The sequence below is a fragment of the Poeciliopsis prolifica genome, unplaced genomic scaffold (assembly GCF_027474105.1).
Source record: "Poeciliopsis prolifica strain line A6 unplaced genomic scaffold, Auburn_PproV2 SCAFFOLD029, whole genome shotgun sequence".
NCBI lineage: Eukaryota > Metazoa > Chordata > Actinopteri > Cyprinodontiformes > Poeciliidae > Poeciliopsis > Poeciliopsis prolifica.
Window position 1 is genome coordinate 1,673,505 of NW_026562404.1, and position 18,102 is coordinate 1,691,606.

General features: G+C 40.1%; 1 protein-coding gene across 4 annotated transcripts; it reads left to right on the top strand.

Annotated features, from left to right (window-relative positions):
• The first annotated feature begins 1,275 nt into the window (after positions 1–1,275).
• Positions 1,276–17,200, top strand: ccdc30 (coiled-coil domain containing 30). Of its 4 annotated transcripts, none has more exons than XM_055049795.1 (28): positions 1,276–1,393; positions 2,094–2,264; positions 2,873–3,055; positions 3,172–3,292; positions 3,841–4,025; positions 4,231–4,308; positions 4,434–4,511; positions 5,663–5,819; positions 6,066–6,137; positions 6,587–6,702; positions 6,793–6,899; positions 6,998–7,190; positions 7,529–7,627; positions 7,764–7,892; positions 8,133–8,270; positions 8,664–8,842; positions 9,024–9,291; positions 9,961–10,083; positions 10,974–11,144; positions 11,505–11,714; positions 11,880–12,037; positions 12,127–12,292; positions 12,381–12,502; positions 12,813–12,954; positions 13,063–13,199; positions 13,651–13,768; positions 14,030–14,094; positions 14,706–17,200. In XM_055049795.1, the coding sequence occupies exons 2-28, from the start codon at positions 2,226–2,228 to the stop codon at positions 14,914–14,916; spliced, it is 3,765 nt and encodes a 1,254-aa protein (XP_054905770.1). In that variant the 5' UTR covers positions 1,276–1,393; positions 2,094–2,225; the 3' UTR covers positions 14,917–17,200. The 4 variants fall into 4 exon arrangements, with proteins under 4 accessions (XP_054905770.1, XP_054905771.1, XP_054905772.1 ...); XM_055049796.1 differs by having other exon boundaries at positions 4,437–4,511; XM_055049797.1 differs by lacking the exon at positions 4,434–4,511 and having other exon boundaries at positions 1,277–1,393.
• Positions 17,201–18,102: the final 902 nt, after the last annotated feature.

Below are 18,102 nucleotides of genomic sequence, written 5' to 3' on the forward strand. Positions count from 1 at the left end.
ACATAGCTGTGACATTGATCACATTTTTGCATTTCTCAGAGTATTGAAGTTTCCCAAATTACTGGTGATTCATGGAACAGTATAAAGAAGCTAAAAACAACATAAATGTGTCTAGAAGTTCCTTGTTGTGGTGTGTCAAATATTTCAGCTTATTCTGGGTGGAGATCTTTTTGGTGATTTATACATATCTTGTCTTGTAATGTCTTGTACCTTCAGCATAAATTTTTTAACTATCACTTCTAAAACGGAGGTCAAAATTGATCTTTAATGCTTTGGGGTCAGAACTGGCACCTGACACAATGAAGTCAGGTTAGTCATGACAAGACCAAAACATTGAAAAGAACACATAAAAAAAGTACTTAAACATCCTTATGAACACAGATATTTACATTCAGTGTATGAAAGACAAAAACATGTTTTTTATCTCACTATTTGACAATACATATGACCAGACTTTGCCTTATTTGGGCAAGTTAAGCAAACAATCTCTGTTTTACAGAATGACGAGAGACATAATATTTCAGATAATTGCTTAAACTCTCATTCAGTTTGGAAGTTTACGTAGATTTTTAACCTTGGTCGTCAATGAAGTTTAAGTAGCTTGGTGTCACTGCACATTAAAAGACCAATGTATTGCAATCATTGATGTCTGAGGTCCAAATGATGTCCTTAGTTTAGTTTAGTTCTTTAGTCTTTAAAATACCAGAATTCACACAATTTTATCTTTGTCTATCGGATAAGATCATTTTAAAATATTGAATTAGATATGTTGATTCTCACCAAAATACTTTTTTTACTGTTTTTTGAACAATTTCTTGGATAGCTACTATCTGCTTTACTTGAGTAGAAATATACAAATGTTTGTAAAAGTTGTATTTATTTATTTATTTATTTATTTATTTATTTATTTATTTATTCCAGGCTGCAGTGGGTCTTTATTTGACAATGATCAGACAGAAAAAGCGGTTCGTGAGAGAAAGAGGGAAAGACATGCGACAAATGTCGACAGGCCGGGGAATGGAACCTGCGACAGCCGGGTCGATCACTCCATATATGGGTCGCGCGATTTACCCTTCCGCCATCGCCCCGCCCTTCAGAACGGTTTTGTCGCCATCTAGTGTCTACATTCATGAACTACGGAGATAGCAAGGTGAATTATTCGGAAAAAAACATTCAATAAAATCTGAATTTGACAACGCTCATGTCAAGACACATTTAAGGTTGAATAGCTTTGTCAAAGTGTGTCTGATTTTAGAGTGTTACCTATTTTCTCGGGGTTGGTGAACTCTCCCCTCCATCTTGGTACGGTCCGTTGCCTAGGTGCTAGTAGAAGCTAGTGTACTCCGCCATGCCGACCCAAGGCGTTGAGTTTTCGCATCACTGCGAGCCCGAGGTGAGTAAAACATAAACTATGGTCTGCTGTATGACTTCCTGAAGCACAGTACCAGTCAGTTTTAGTGGATAAAATCCCCAGTAAGAACATTTAAACTTTAATCAGTGGCCAACAACCAGCCTCTGGAACAAGCTGCGGGACCGTTAGCGCCAGAGCTATCTTTGTATGCAGCCTAATAACTTTGGTAACTTTACCACCACGGCGTTCTAGTGTAAAAAAACCTAACAAATAAATAACCTTGGTTATGCTTTAGTACGCAGCGAGTCTTTCTAAAAAGCTCAGAAGACGCCGTGCTTCTACTTGAAAACATAGTTTGCTCCTCCTTCTGTGTCAGACATTTTGAGAAGAAAGCCATAACAAGCGAAGGATCTTTCAGAACTGAGGTAATCTCTTAGAAACTATTGATCATTTTGCATGGCAATAAAATGAAACAAAACGCACAATATTTTCCTGCTGGAAATTCCATGTAAGTTTCCACTTGTAAGCTGCTTCAGCTGTAATCGTTGCTATTTATATCAAAAGCTTAATGATCAGAGAAGCAGATCACACATAGACGATAAGGCTGAAGTTTTGCATAGCTTCAGGTGATACAATGTCGTCAGCTGTCAAACTGCAGCTGGAGTAGGCAGTGCCTGAGGCTGTCACTGCAGGTTTTGTCACGACTTAGCCAAATTGTTCTGAGAAATGTTATCTTTTGCAGAGCTGCTAGTACACATGGATTACAGCGACAATGGGACTGATAGAGCTTGAGGTTCTGCTCTTCTTTGCCACAAAATGGGACACCATGTAGGAACAACTGCAGCTTGAAATAACTATTTTCTCAGCTGAGGAAATGGCTTCACCAAAGTTAATGTTGATGGATCATGGAGAGGTAACTTTGCTTCTGATGGATAAACGTTACATTCTCTATAAGGTGTTGCTCTTCTGTGGAAACCATTTCTCTCGAGAGTGACATCATGTTAAAAGCTTTTCTGATCTGCATTTTCTTCTCCATTGGCTAGTGTATTTGTTGGCAGTTCTTCAGCATAATTTGAACGTATTGCACATAGAAGAAAGAAAAATCAAAATGTTTGTCACACAATCTCGATGGAAGGAACGCAACTTGCACCATCACCTAACATTTGTCAACATTAGAAGGGCGTTCTCAATTTGCAGCCTTTCAGCCATTTGTTTCAGATGGACATAGACCAGCTGGTGGCATTTGAGACTCGATACTTCGCCTGTGACAATGTGGTGCATGTTGTTGGAGCTGTAACAACTCCTTCAGCATTCCGAATATTGCACGGCTTCCTCTCAAGTTACCAAATTCTGGAACAGGTGTTTGGTGCCGAGTTGCCGTGGTCGTAGTCTGAGCATGCAAAAAGATCGGCTTTATCGAGCGAGTTTCTCCATGCAAATTGTAGTTTAGCAAGTCACGATACATGGTTTTGAGCTCTTGTGTGTTAATAAATTATTTATTTTCCTCCTCTTTCTCTTTAGTTCTTGACGGAGCTGGACCAGATTACCAAGAGGCTTCAGGACGATGGCTTGCCTCCAGAGGCCGCAGCGGAGGAGAGGCAGCAGCATCTATGGCGGCAGCTGCTGAACGCCGAGGCGAAGCTTCAGTCAGTCTCAAAGGAGCTGCAGACCTTACATACGCAGCAAGCCAATGAAATGAAGGAGGTGAAGTTGTCCAGTGTTGTCTTTGTTTATCAGCTGTAGAAAACTTCACATTAGGTTTAGTGGGTTGCTGGTTTTACTTGAGTTAGTCTAAGAATTGTATTGTCTTTGACTCTCAGGTAGACAGCTACGTAGCTCACATTCGAGCGCTGCTGGAAGAGCGCGAGTGTCTGACTGCAGAGTATGAGAGAGACAACGAAGACTTGCGACATGAACTTCACCAAATCAAACATCAACAAGGTGGTCTGCATAAAGCTGTTGCTAGCTATCGCTTTTACATTAATACAGCATCCTCATTATTTATTGGCATCCCTGGTAAAGATGTGTGGAAACTTTAGCGGATTTGAATTACTCACTTTGATCCTTACTCTGAAAAATGCAATGCTTCCAGAAAAAAGATGTTTCTGTCCTGCCAGGATAAACAATTAATGTGCGGATTTGATAAACTTGAACTAAAACTGGGTGCTTTAGTTGGATGACTAACACTCCAGGTCAACAAATGATGATTTTTGTGGGTAAGACTCTCATGCTCACAGTTACGTACAGTGCAGGTCCTGTGACGCTATCCAGTACAGTAAAGATCACTTGTTAGCTCTTTGAAATACTCGGACAATTTGAACAATCATCTGGAGACCACTTCTTAGTTCCCCTAAACAACTTCAAAGAACATCTATAACTTTATTCTCCCTCAGTGGAACATTTTCTCGTGTTTATGCTAATCGTAGTGCGTTATTTCGGTGAAGTGTCGTTTACCAGTATGACACGAAGGAGTCATTGTTTCCTTTTAGAGATCCAGAGCAAGGAGATGGCGGAGATGTTGTCACAGGAAGACCTGGGGGAGATCGGCTTGAGTAGCCCCAGTGAGCAGGTGGCTTATCTACTGGTGGAGAGGGCCACTCTGCTGGAAAGGCTGGAGGCTGCCGAGGGGAAGCTGGAAAGTCATACCCTTGCCGTTACCAACAGCGACCATCGGGTGAGAGTTTAACAGAGAAGTTCTATTTGACGTGGTACCACTAACATTGATAATTACTACAGAGTGTCAAGGAATAGATTGAAAAGCTGATCCAGGGAGTTTTGTCTGTTGCAACAAACATAATCTGAATCTAAAATATATATTAATGTAACATGTAGCTACCTCATTCATATGCAATTTCCATCTGTGTGCATCATTTTAACAGGAGCACATCCAAATAAAGGGAGAGAGTCTGAGGCAGCAGAGGGACGACATGAGCAAGACCATAGATCACATGACAAAGGTGAGGTCATTTTAAGTTCTTCCTTAAAGTCTGGAGGAAAGAATAGTCCATTTCTTTCTTTTTTTTTCAGCGAATGCACAGAACAGTTCGATCACCATGTGGACATTGGCTTTTTGTTTTGTCAGCAGTGTTCATCCCAGAGTCCATGGAAGAAGCTGTTTGGCCTGCGCAGGTCTGCTCAGAGCAAACACAATATGAGCCCTGTAGGTTTCCACTTCACAGCTCATACTAATCCCTCTAACTAACGCTGGTGTTGTGACGAAGGCCGGCAGGACGGCCGACACTGGGATATTTGTTTTTAAAATATTTCGCACAAGCGTTTGGATGTGTTTTGATATTATCCTGCGAAGCATAGCACCTGATGCGGTTTGGTCGTCCAAAGATTAGGAACTAACTTCCTCGTCCACATGACACTCCACTCATTGCGGGACGGCTCTATGCTGCATGTTACAGCGCTTTGCAGAAGTATCCATTGATTTTCCACATTGTCTTACATTGCAACTAGGGCTCTGTAATTTTCAGAAGCCAATACTTTGGTATTATTGTTATGTTTGCTATAATTGAGCCACATTTTTCTTACTACTGTCTTTCTTTTCCATCATCATCATTATCGTGTCCCCGCCCTTTTTCTGAGCTTCACTTTTTCTGAACTCAATAGTTAAGGATTGTGAAAGTCGAAAGCAAAATTTTACTTCACTGCAATTAAATTAGAATAGCCTAACCAACATTGCACCCAGTCAGTAATTTCTAATTGCAACTTTGCACATATTGATTTTACAGTGATTACTACTATTTGATATATTGTGCAACTCTAAACACAAAATTTGAATAGATTTATTGGTATTTTATGGAACAAATTGACATAAAATGGCACTTATGACATAAATAAAGTCTCATATTCCTTCCACTTCACAATTATGTTTTACTTTGTTTTTATCTGTCACATAATATCCAAATAAATATGTAGTAGTTTGTGGTTGTTATGTGACAAAATATGGAAAGGTTTCACTGCATGAATGCTTTTGCAAGGCATTGAATGTCCCTGTGCCTGCTTTGCATTTTGTCTTTCTTTCTAATATGGTTCTCAAATGAAGAAAAAACAAAAAGCATTAACAGTATTTTAAATTTATCACAAACCCGCTGATCGCAAGGAAACCTTTTTTGTCCTCTGAGCAGGAGAATGCTGAATCGACTCCCTCCCCTTGCTCTCTACAGGTCTGCAGTGGTAACGGATCTCAGCCGAAAATGCATGATTCTCACAGCTGCCTGCTATGTCTCCGGTCTAACTACCAGTCCACTGTCTTGCTGTTCTCCTTCCATACCGACCGTCCTAAACTTGATCATTTCCTGAAAGGCCCACAGCGAGGAGATCTCCATGGAGCGAACTGAACGACAGCGGCTGGAGCGGGACCTGGAGGAGGCGTCCAGGAGGCTGACCATGGCTCACCAAGACATTCGCAGACTCAACAATGAGCTTGACGCGGCTAAGAACAACAACCAAGACCCATGTGGTATGTCGAAGACACATTCACCCAGTAATCATGAATGCATTTCTTGTATTCAGAATTATCATCACACTGAACCAGAGACTGCACAACTTTCTGCTTCCCGCCTTTTAAAGTGCATGCATTTGTGTGCATTTTTTATTTTATTTAAATTTGTATTTCTTATATATATTTTTGGCAGCATACAAAGATAATGTCAGAAAAGCATTCTTAGTAAGCTTCTAAGTAATGTGGATGTTCTTCAAATTGTAGGATCTGAGCTTGAGGGGACAGTCCAGGAAGTTGAGTACCTGAGGAAGGAAGTGGACAAAATGAAACACAATGGTGAGACGGCATGGTGTTAATGAACTTTATTTGGCCGATTTGAAACTTTAGCAGACGGAAGTGGTGAAATTTTTATCCACAAAAAAAATTCTTCTCCAAAAAGGTCATGGGTGTTCACTGTTTGCAGATTACCTCTATAGTAATCCATAATATAAAACAGTATGGAAGCTTGATTAATCAATGCTTCACTGAGACTATGTTTTTATGTTATTTTGTTGGAAAGTGGTGATGGGTTTTACAGTAGCACAGCCTGGCACTGTTGCCTTGCAAGAAGAACCAGGGTTTGAATCCTGGTCTCAATGATCACAGACAGGAAATTGGCTGTGATCAAGTCAAATGCATGGGTTTTGAGCTCACCCCCCCAATGGCCTTTTAAAGAACTGCAGCTTAGTTTTTAAAATGGGAAAGCAAATCTTCCAAAGTAAAAAAGGTCAAAAATCTTTTTGCAGATATGATGAAGCTGCAGCGAGCTAAAGAGCAAAATGACAGACTGGATGCAGAGAACAGAGCTCTCAGGGAAAGAATAAATGTCATTGAGTCTCAGAAGAAAAATCTTATGGATCAGGTAAATAGGTAGAGTGTTTTTTCCCCACTTCTATAAATGAAGTTGCAAAAAGTCTTCCTGAAGTTGAGTTTTTTCTTTGTTTTTGTCCAGATGGCAAAATCTAATACAGAAAAGGAAGACCTGAATAACAAAGACACTGAATCTGAAAACTGTCTCTCTGCTACGTCAACCCAAGAGAAGGATCGGATTCATAAACGGTAACGATATAAAATCATGGAAAATGACACTTTGCAAAGCAGCAATATTTCCTTCTTCGAGGTTCAAACAGGCCTTTGTCACCGTTATTCCTCTTTAGGTGTCAGGAAGCAGTAGAAGACGGACTTGTGCAGGTGAGAGAGCTGCAGCGGCAACTCCAGAGGCTACGCAAGGAGCAGGAAGAGCTGGAGGAGAGGAATGAGGAGCTGGAGGCCCTTCTGGGGGAGGCCCAGAACGCCAGCAAAGAGGAGAGGCTTCGCCATGAAGGAGAGGTGGAGGGGTTGCACAGAAGGGTACGGGGAAAGAGCTGGATTCGTCTGTACCAACATTTGATATTTAACAGATAGAAATAAAGTATTAATAGGATTAATTTAGAAGGATCGAAGTCGTCGTCAGCTAATTTGGTAATCGATTAATTGTTAACAGATGTGTAAAAAAAAGGCCATTTGCTGAAAAAGCAACATATTCAGAGCAGTCCTAGAAAGAAATTATGCATTTAATTACTTTACTATCAAGTTTGTATGTGATATATTTTAGGAAAAGTAGTTGGTGATGTTCAAATAAGTGAAAGCTTGAAGGGGAAATAAATGTGTCCACTAAAACCCTCTGGTCTTTGAATTTAACCATGCAGATTAGAAACCTGGAGGCGGAGCTGAGAAAGCACGACACTCAGGAAAAAGCACCAAAGAATGGCGACGAGGTGAAGGCCGCCGAGTCCTACCTGCACGTCGTAAGAATTTACTTTTGTTATTATGCAGTGACACAGCAGACTATCTCAAAGGTGGTGACAAACTGTGCTTGTAATATTTGTAAAAATTATACATCAACCAGTCAGACATGCACATTGATCTCCCCTGTGTATGAAGCACCTGAGGGACAGCTCCCAGGAGAGAATGTCCCTGCTGGAGGCCCGGCTGACTGAGGAGAAGGAGTGGAGGAAACAGCTGGAGTTGGATCTTACTGCTGCTCAGGCTGCCCTCAAGAAAGATAAAGAGGTAAAGATTTCACACATGTCGTCTGCAAGACCAAACAGTCAATCAACAGCTGCATAACTTTCTGAAAATCAGCTCAAAAGTGAAAACATTTATATTTTATATAGTATGCTGTTTGAGGTTACCACAGTAATAAGAACTTCTGTTTTAGCTGTACATATGAGCAAATCTTTTCCTACCTGCCTTTTGCAAACTAGCTCAGTTTTTATTCCTCTGTTTTTTTTTTTCGCCCCCATGCTACAGGCTTTGCAGATAGGCGAGCGAGAGTTGAAGAAACTGAGACTGGAGGTCAGCGGTCTTCAGACCGAATGCCAGCAGGGGAAAACACTCATCAAAAGTCTGACCCAGGTCAAGGGAGAGAAGGCCGTTCTAGAAGAAAAGGTTCGCTCGTTTCCTGGGTTTGAAATGGAAATAAATACGACTCAGATTTTGCATAAATATATTCCTTTGACATTTCCAACTTCTGTTAATTACTCTTTTATTTAATAGACCAACATATGGTAGTACATTATCGTAGAGAAAAACATTAGAAATTTCTTTGATTTTTTTTTTTTTGGAAGATCTGTATAAAATTGTAATGATCATTTCTATTAATTTCCCCCGAGTCACTATTTTGCGAGTCTTGAATTTTTGGCTTTTCACATCATGAAACTAAAACCTTTGGCCCGTTCTTTGCTGCATTTAAGTTCAAATGCATAAAGTGTGTGCCACATGGTCGTTTACGTGAGTGAGAGTTTACAGCTCGTCTTTTCTTGATATTTCTGGCCCTTTCAGGTGGCCCAGATGGAGCGCGCCCTCAGCAGACTCCAGAGTCAGCTGGAACACTACAAGGACAGTAACCAGACTCAGGGAAAAATTATGGAAAACAGACTCCAGGCTGATCAGACGCAGAAGCAGGTCGACAGCCTTAACGTCGAGCTCAGCAGCCTGCAGTCTTCACATGACAATCTGAGGTAGGATGCATCATCAGCTTGTAACTGTTCTGAAACATTTCAATTGGAAGTAGTTATGTCTGGGCAGGAGCTATAGCCCTGCTGCAAATAGTACTGTAATAAATTGTTTTTCATAGCCAGCGGAGAGATAAGAGGTGATATTGGCGCTTACTTGCTTTGCATACATATGCATATTTTTCAGGGAGGAGATGACCTCTGAACGGCAGAAGACGGCTGAGCTCCAGGCGGAGCTGAGCGGCGCGGTGCATCTGAAGCTCGAGGCTGAAGGGAAAAGAGAGAGAGTGGAGCTGGAAGTCCAGCGGCTCAATCAACAGCTTCAGTGGCTTCAAGAGCAGCTGACCTCTGCAAAGGAGGCACTTCATCGCAGCCAGAAGGCTGAAATAGACACAGCTAATGCAGGACCTGGGTCTGATTTGGTAGAGAAAGTGAAGGTTGGAGGTTTGGATCAGGTAATTCAGTTAGCAGCTATAAGTCTTCTTGCATCATCTGAATGTAGAAAAGATCGGCTTCACTGCTTAGTAAATCAAGTCGAGAAGAAAGCACATTTCCTCTTCAGGTTTTTCATTGAAATCAAATATTTGCATTCACCCTTTACTCCTTAAGACATTTGAGAAAAGCCCAGATAATGAATGTACTTCTACGCTTAGGATTATGTTAGTTGATTTACAACATTTGAGTTAAATTATACACCTATTTGTGCATTTTAAGCCAGTCTTAGATTAACTGCTTTCTTGGGGTACAAATGGGTTTTCCGAATTTTTACTAAATGCTTTAAGGTCAGCAAACATGACTCGGTTGCACCAGCTCTGTCAGGAGGAATGGGCCAATATTCCAGCAAGCTACAGTGAGGAGCTTGTCGAGGGATACCTCAAATGTCTTGACTCAAATCCAACAGTTCTACCAAATACTTAAGATATGTTTGCAGATTTCTTATTTTAAAGAATGTCATTATTCTTTCATTTAGAAAATATAAATATTTGTGATAATCCCAGCTGACTTTAAACAGGACATATTTAGTCTTATTTCTTATGAGAAAATATTTGTGTTTTGTATTTTTATAAGGGTGTGTAAATATCTTGTTTCAGCTGCTTCTATGTCTCTCCGTTTTATGTCGGAAGCTTTCATCTTTGAAGAAGAACATAAAGGTCTTGGAGGATAAGCTGGAGGAGGAGCGGCAGCTGGCCTCTCAGCACCAAATGGCTCTTCAGGCTCAGATTAGTGAAGCCCAGGCACATATTAAGGTACACATGCTCACAGCACGTATCCCTCCATATTGCATCCAAGCAACCACTTTGCATTTCTGTTGTTGGAGCTTGACAAAAAAACAAAAACAAATAAATGTTTGTAAAGATTGGCACAAAGCAGTTGACACTTTTTTTTTTCTCAAGCATTTATTGTCCTAAGGAGATCAGCACTCAAACATCTTACTTGGGTAGAAAGTGACTTAGAGAAAACCAGTAGCATCTAACAGAAAGTCCCTCAGCACTGATCAATTTTAAAAAATGGTAATGGTTCCAAAAAAATTTAAAAGACAACAAATCTTTGGTGTAAAAATTGCTTATAATTCCACTGAATAAATGTCATCAAACTAAAGGTTGGATTATTCAAATGCTTTTAGAGTACATTTGTGTTACTAGATTAAAAGAAAAATATATGTTCAGGCTTTTTCTCTGTCTTTGCATCTCTTTTTAAGTTCATATTTCTATGCATTTTCAGGCTCATGTAATTTTCACCTTCCAGGTTGCAGGAGCTGCACACATTTTTTACTCTTTAAGCAACTGACAGTCATATTTAGGTTTTTATTTAGATAACAAATTAACACTGAAAAGTAGACTTTTGTCAAAGATTAGATCCCTTGTTAAAATTTGTCACAGCTGCAAAGCGCGTGACCCAAATACGCAGCCGTCACAGGTTCAAGGTCATGACCTCTGCCACATGTCTTCCACCCTCTCTTAGCCCACTTTCCTGTCTGACAATTGTCAGATAATGGCCACTGTAAATGACAAAACCTTTAAAAAACATTGATTGGTTGCCTTATCCATAAGTTTATTTTAGTTTACGGCCCCTGCGTCTGTTTAACTTTTTGTGTCTTTCTAACTCAAAATGCTGTTGTTTCTTTTTCCATCTTAAGTTGCAAGACTCGTTGCTGAGCCAGAGAGCGGAGGAGGCGAAACAGATGAAGCAAGACATGCAGAGAGCCCAGAGCCTGTTCACTTCGGCCGAGAAGGAGCTGCGCTACGAGAAGGAAAAGAGCCTGGATCTGAAGAGACACAACACTTTGCTGGAGCAGGAAAAACTCAAGGTTGGCGTCGCATCTGGATTTTCCTAACTGGCAAATGGTCATCTTCATCACTCTCGCTGGCTTCTTTTACTTTCTGTGAATGCTAATAACAGTAAGTGAGCAAAACTGAAACTGTACCAGGAAACAGGTGTGCTGTGTACTGTGTGCATCAAGAAGCAAGAGAAATATAAAAACAATTCTTCTCATTATTCAGAAATATTTTTTCAACGTTTTGACTAGAGTAATTTGATTTTGTTGGATGTTAACTTCTTGTTTTTACTCATTCCTGTCCATTCCTTTGTTATGTTAAGCTACACCACAATGGAAAAGAAAAACTCTTGCTCTCCTCTGAAGGCTCTGTTCTCTTGTGTGTTTCCTCAGCTTTGCGCTGAACTGAAGCAGGCCCAGTCCAAGCTGGCACAGGTGGAGCAGAAGCTCCAAACTCGAGACGCTGAGTGCGAGCGTCTGCAGCAAAAAGTCCGAGAACTAGAGCTGCAGCTGATACGCAGCAGTACCAGCGGCAGCGCCACCGCCAGCCTGCAGGAGGAGCTGCAGGCCGAGAGGGAGCGGCTCATAGCTGCTGACAAGAAGGTCGGTGTTTCTGCCTCATGAACTTGTAGAACCTTAGACCAGCTCTGCTCCTTCTGATGGATTTGAGCTTTTCAACATTTTGCTTGTGCGTCTTAGCGAATTCAACCTTCGATTATAAACACCCCAAAATGCAGTTTGGGAAGTTATTTCTCTTTTTTTCTGCAGGTGTTGGAGCTCCAGCAGCAGCTAAAGAACGTCCAGCACCAGCTACGTGTCGAGGAAGCTCGAGCCGGCGAGAGCAGCCGCCTGGAGAGGGACAGCAGGGATCTGTTTGACTCTTTGTCGGCCCTCAGGGCCCAGCAGCAGGAGGGCATCATCGCCAGGTGACACAGAGTTCACAAAAGCCTTATTTTTTGTCCGACTCATCGTTTCAAGCCGCTCTAACTATTTTTTTATTTTATTTTTTTTCCAGGAAGCTTTTAGAGCAGCGGGAGGAGGAGCTGCAGCAGCAGGTGCGCTCGCTTCGGCTGAAGGAAGCTTCCCTCAACAGGACAAACACGGAGCTCAGCCACCGCGTCCAGCAGCTGGACACTCAGCTGTCCATCCTGGACACTGAGCTCAAGAAGACAAGAGAGGAGGTGAGAAATTTTACTTTGCTTCAATAAGTGTTAAACCTTTTATTTCAGTATGTATGGAAAAATAAATCATTTTTTTGCTGCTCTTCAGGTAAAAACAAGCCAGAAGTCAAAACACAAACTGCAGGAAGAGCTGATTACCAGTCAGCAGAAGTGTGAGAGGCTACAGGAGGAGCTGCAGCAGGTTCTCCTCCAACTAGATGCACACATCAGGTATTTATCAATATTAGCATGTTGACGAGGATTATGGCCTGAATATGCTGTGCTTTATTTGAGGCTTCATGAATAAAGTTTGTTGTCCAGGACATTTTGTTCATTCATAAGAAACTGAAGTGCATAACAGCTGGCAAAGCTTTTCTGCCTTAACAAAACCTACTTTCCGAGTTGCAAACCAAATGATGGTCAACAACCAACAAAAACGTCAGTATTGAAAATGGTGTCATCCTAGGAGAGGGAACACGTTTCAGATTTGTGCACCGTGTTTGATTCTCTTGTTTTTCTTCTCCACTTCTACAACGACCAGGAAGTACAACGAAAAGCAAAGCCAACACAAGACCAAACTGTGTCAAGCCAAGCAGATTTTCCTGAAGGCAACGGCCCAGAGAGATTCTACCATCCAGAAACTGGAGAACGATCTGGCGCTGGCCTCCAGTCTCTCCTACAAGGTTTTTATTCCTGTTCAGTGTTTGCTTCTCAATGGTTTGATATTTTCCAACAGGTCTTTGCCTGAAATGCTTTTTCGTTTTGTTCCCTCCGCCCCACGCTGCTTCTAGGAAAAGGAGCGGATCAACGTAGTGATGCTAGAAAACGAGAAGCTTCTGGAGGAGAAGCGGGAGCTGCTGCGGAGGATAAGTGAGGCAGAGGACATGGGCAGCAAAGGCATGAGGATGGCTTCCACTGTCCAGCACAGGTGGCTCAATCAATTGCTACTCCTGAACAGCAGGGGTCACCACAGCGCAACTAATTTTTGACAAAAACATTTGCAAAAGGAATTTGAGGAAGCAGTTTTTTTTTTTTTTTTTTTTTTTTGTAAGTTGAATGCAAGACCCAAAACTGACCCGTCACTTTTGTGCACTTGTGAAAGCTTAAATGATATTTAATAAAAGTCTTATTTGTTCAGTCAGTTTTGCAAAAGTTTGGGGTCACAAGGTCACAGGATTTAAAGTTTCTTGGACAGAGTATTTTTCTTTTTTTTTTAGCATTTTTCTTATTTCCAACTTTGTTTTATACCATTTGTGTTGAATTTTTAATCTGTTTTTTTTGTACAAAAAAAATTCTTTTACATACTTGGATGAAATAATGTCAGTGCCATTTTCTTGTTTCATAATGTGTTTTTGAGTGTGGAGATTTGTCTGTTAAAGGGCTAATGTCTTAGAGTTGGAAAACAAACAGCTGCAGGACAGAACCCTGAAGCTCTCCAATCAAGTCAGGTCCCTGGAGCGTGCCCTGAGGAACGTTGAGTCATTCTACAGTATGGAGGTAGAAACATGGACAATTTACTATCATTATTGTTATTTTGAGTAGACCGTGTTATTATTTTGTCATGTTCCTGAATTGTAGAGAATTTCAAACACCATTTACCGTCAGGTCCACACTGTCATTAACTGTGAAGCAGTTATAAGGAAAAATGTTAGTTATTTTTTCTTTTAGTGCTTCTGAAAAAGTAGAAATATGTGTTTTGTTTAAGTTAACGGACGCTTTCACATATCTAACTTGCAAATTGGTCAAATATTTTAACAGAATGTCAGGCGAGCGGTCCCCTCTGATGGTTTCACAGAAGGTGTCCTGCATTCATCTGCTCTGAGGTAAGCCTGGGAAAATGTGAACCGCATATTGATGCAAGGACGGAAAAAAATATGTTATGACAATGTAAAATATGCTGCTCTCTGTTTTTAAAGCGTTCATTTTATACGTTTTCAGTCAGAAATACAACAAAACGTCATTTGGAAATTCACGCCGTCAGTTTGCAGGCTCCACTTGTCACAGACAGAAAGAATGGAACCTGAAATTAAGTGAAGTTTGCAACGTCCTACATATTGTGAAATTTTTTCTCACTACCACATCTCCTAACCAAAACTCTTCATGTTGCACAGCCAAGCATGAAGTAGTTCTGTAAAACATTTCACTAGTGAATGGAAGCAACTGAAAACCCCTCTTTTCTTCTTATTTAGTTTCAGAAAAGAGCGTGTGCATGATTCGTAGTTTCAGCAACGACATACGTTTTCCCTACGATGAATCATTTGTAAAGTTTCTGATAAAAAACTTGACGTACCGTGTCCAAAGTGTCGGTGAAACTGGCGCTTTGCAGTCAGGCGAGGGGGAAGCTTCAGCTGCTGCTCAAACTATTAAAAGCAGCTTTCGTCCCGACGACAAGCCGACCACGCTTGCTAATAACAGAGCTTGTTATTGATGTCAGTCTGACCTCAGGTCCCTGTGATCACGCGGACATCCTGAACGCGATCTGCCGTGCGACGGTGAGCAAGCACGTGGCGCTGGACGGCACGAGGACTTCCGTCTGTACGCAGCAGCCGTCAGAGCAGGGATACCTGAACCTCGCCTCCCCAGTGGTCACTCCAACTTCCACTAAGGGTAGAGAAGAGACTTCAGATGGCAAAGACCAGGGGTGAGAAGCGATGGGAGTTTAGTGATGTCACTGCCATACCACGTAATCTGCTTACAAAGGGTTGTATTTGAAAAGCAGATTCTTGTTTGCCTCATAAGTACTGTATTTGTCCCAGCAGCTTACTGAAAGTGATTTTTTATTTTATTTTTTTTACTAAGCCTTTATTAATCAAGTATTTTTCAACATACTCTGTTTTTAAGGACAACAGTGTCTATTGGGATTCTGCATGTGATTATTTGGATTGCAAACACATGCGAATGGTTTTCTAAAACTTTATTATGTTTCTTTGGTTTGTTTGCCTTTGCACACCAAAGCTTTTGAGAATCACGTAAAGTTTGAAAGACTGATGCTCTTTGTGATACAACATTATGAGAAGCACCACACGCCAGTGCTTTTAATGGGAAACATATTTTGTGATAGTTATTTTAATAATTCTATTTGAATTGAAGCACTTTAACATGTTTTTTATACAGATGTTTACATTCAATATGTTTTAGCAATGCTGTGCAAATTTGGTTATGTTAATAACTTTTCCTGGTTCGATTTTGCAGTGTTTTGATGCCTTATGATGTCTAAAGTGTTGGCTACTTTTGTACTTAACAGGAAAAAAAAATCTAAACTGAGTGAATTTTTAGATGTGTGCAGGTCTGAATGTTTCACCCATCTTCTGTCTGATAGATTATCTGATACTTTAAAGAAAACCAATTCTGTTCTTTTTTTTTTCTTCTTGGCCTAATTCGAGGCTCCACTGGTTTTTTTTGTTGCTCTCATTGTTGTCCACGTAAAAAAGAAGTTTCCTCCTGCGGTTTTAAAGCAGCGTCGCGTGGCCGTGTCTGCGCTTGTTATCTCAAATGTCTAGCCGTCCGTTTGAAGCGCTGATCTCCACCAAAACAAGATCCAGTTTGACTTTTAGCGTGAGCAGCATCTTTTTGTCACGAGCAGATATGGTTACAAAATTCATATTTGTAGACGCTTCCTTCATTGTTCTTTTTTTTTTTTTTTTTTTTTAAGAATAGAAGTTGTGATAGCATGATTTCATGCACCGCTTCCTGTCACAACACGTCACTGGCTTTTAGTCGTGACACATTCTGAACTAAAGAGACACACCGTGAATCTTTATCTACTCAAACTCTGTATAAGAAACTGCCCTTCCTGTCGCAGGACGAACAGAACAACTTAGAAATTACTCATCGGCAGCATAATCTGAATGGAATTTTAAAAAAAATAAAAATCCAACTTGCAATGAAGGAAATCAACAGTGACACAATATTTGATCGTACTCCCAAGGTTCCATTTTGTCAATGGGAGAGATTTTCTTTTATAGCATTGTTGCAGGTTGGAGTGCACAGAGAGAGCTGCGTCGGGTTTTGTGCCCTTTCCTGTTTACCCAATAGGATTTAAGTAATGGACAAATTTAGATTTCTGTTGAACTATCTCAGTGATGTTGCTGGAATACTCAAAGATGACTCATTTTCTCGTTTTGAAGCTTCTGCATGAAAACACAGATTTATGCTGGGTATTTCCTGTTATTCCAAAACGGCTCATGATGCCGGCTCATTTTACAAGGCTCCCAGAGCTTCTGGAGGAGAAACAGGCCCACAGCATAACAGGTCCTCCACCAAACCTAATGGGAAGCATCTGGTGCTTTTCCACACATTCATCATGAAAAAAGCATCTTTAAAATAAGCCTACTTATTTTGGTTCATATGGATATTCTAAGAAGCCACTGTTTGCTTGAGTGATCTTTGGAGATTTAGTTTTTTTTGTATCCTCCTCATTATGTCAGTGTAAATCTCGGTCTTTGTGAAGCCCAGTGGCTAATAGAAATAGGATTTGGTAGCAGGCTATGTTAATGCAGTTTTTTGTTTATAATGCTCTTAACTTAAATGTGTATTGTTCTACATTTCTTGGAGATTATGCTCCTGCAATAACAGCTGCATTTTATTTATTTTCTTCACATTTTCCACAGGTACCAATAGATGTGCCTGACACAAACAAATGCCTTCAATTAGCTGCACTTCAGACCCAGATACTAGCTACTAAAGGTTTTTAAGAAACATGAGTGCATCACATTTGTATATATTTTCAAAACGTAAGCCACTATTTTTATATTAGCTACATTTTTACACTAAAGAATCCGTTATTTCCATTGTGCCTGAAACTTTGGTGTTTCAAACGTGGGATTTTGCTTTTTTTTGTAAGAATTGTGGAAATTGTTTCAACTTTTATCGCATTTGTATCAGAACATTTTTTGTTTCAAATTTGAAATTATTTTTCTAAAATAAAGATTTAACGAACAAAAATGTCTGCGTGCTCCGTTTTCAAAGTTCAACTTAAGAAACTGACTAATTTATAACAGTCTGTTTATTAAACAAGGTAAAGATACAAAGCTTTTTTTTTTCTTCTTTTTTTTTTTTAAACATTGATAACCTTAGTTAAACTCCTCAGTCTTGGCTGTGCATATTTAGTCGTCTAGAAACCGTATATGAAACCACAATGCAAGACAGGAAAAAAAGTGTAATAAATCTGAATATCTTTTTCATAGAGAACATGGGTTAAACAGTTATACAGATTACAAGAACTCCATGCGGAATGAAGCAAAAAGAACAAAACGAGAATAAAATGCTTACACGACTGAATACTGTCGAACACAATACAGATCAATGGATCTGGGATGATAAACAGTTAAGGCTTACATGTATAGAACTGATATAAAAGATGAATATTAATAACATACAAGTAGACTAAAATAATTACAGTAAATTCATACATGAACTTTTACAAATTCCAAACGGAACATCTTGATGGAAACCAAAAAGTAGGTACTATATGAGTAACATGTTTTACAGTACAGGTACATGTACATTTTTCCATTATCTCAAAAAAAGAAAAAAAAATTGAGAGTTAGAGAGAGTATGTTGAAGAGGCAGGGTCTGTTGTTGGCATAAATGTCCTTATTTCAGGCCAGTGGCTTGAGTAATAGGTTCTTATTCTTTTTGAAAACATACTATATACTGTATATGTATTTTACATTATTCTCAGTTCCTTCTCCGAGCCAACGACGAGCCGCAGCACCAATCTTTTTCTGAAGCGCCCTGAAGAATACAGGGAACCCTACGAGTACCGTTCGGAGGTTACAGTAAAAATACAACAAACAATACTGTGTACAGTAAAAAATAATACTAAGAGA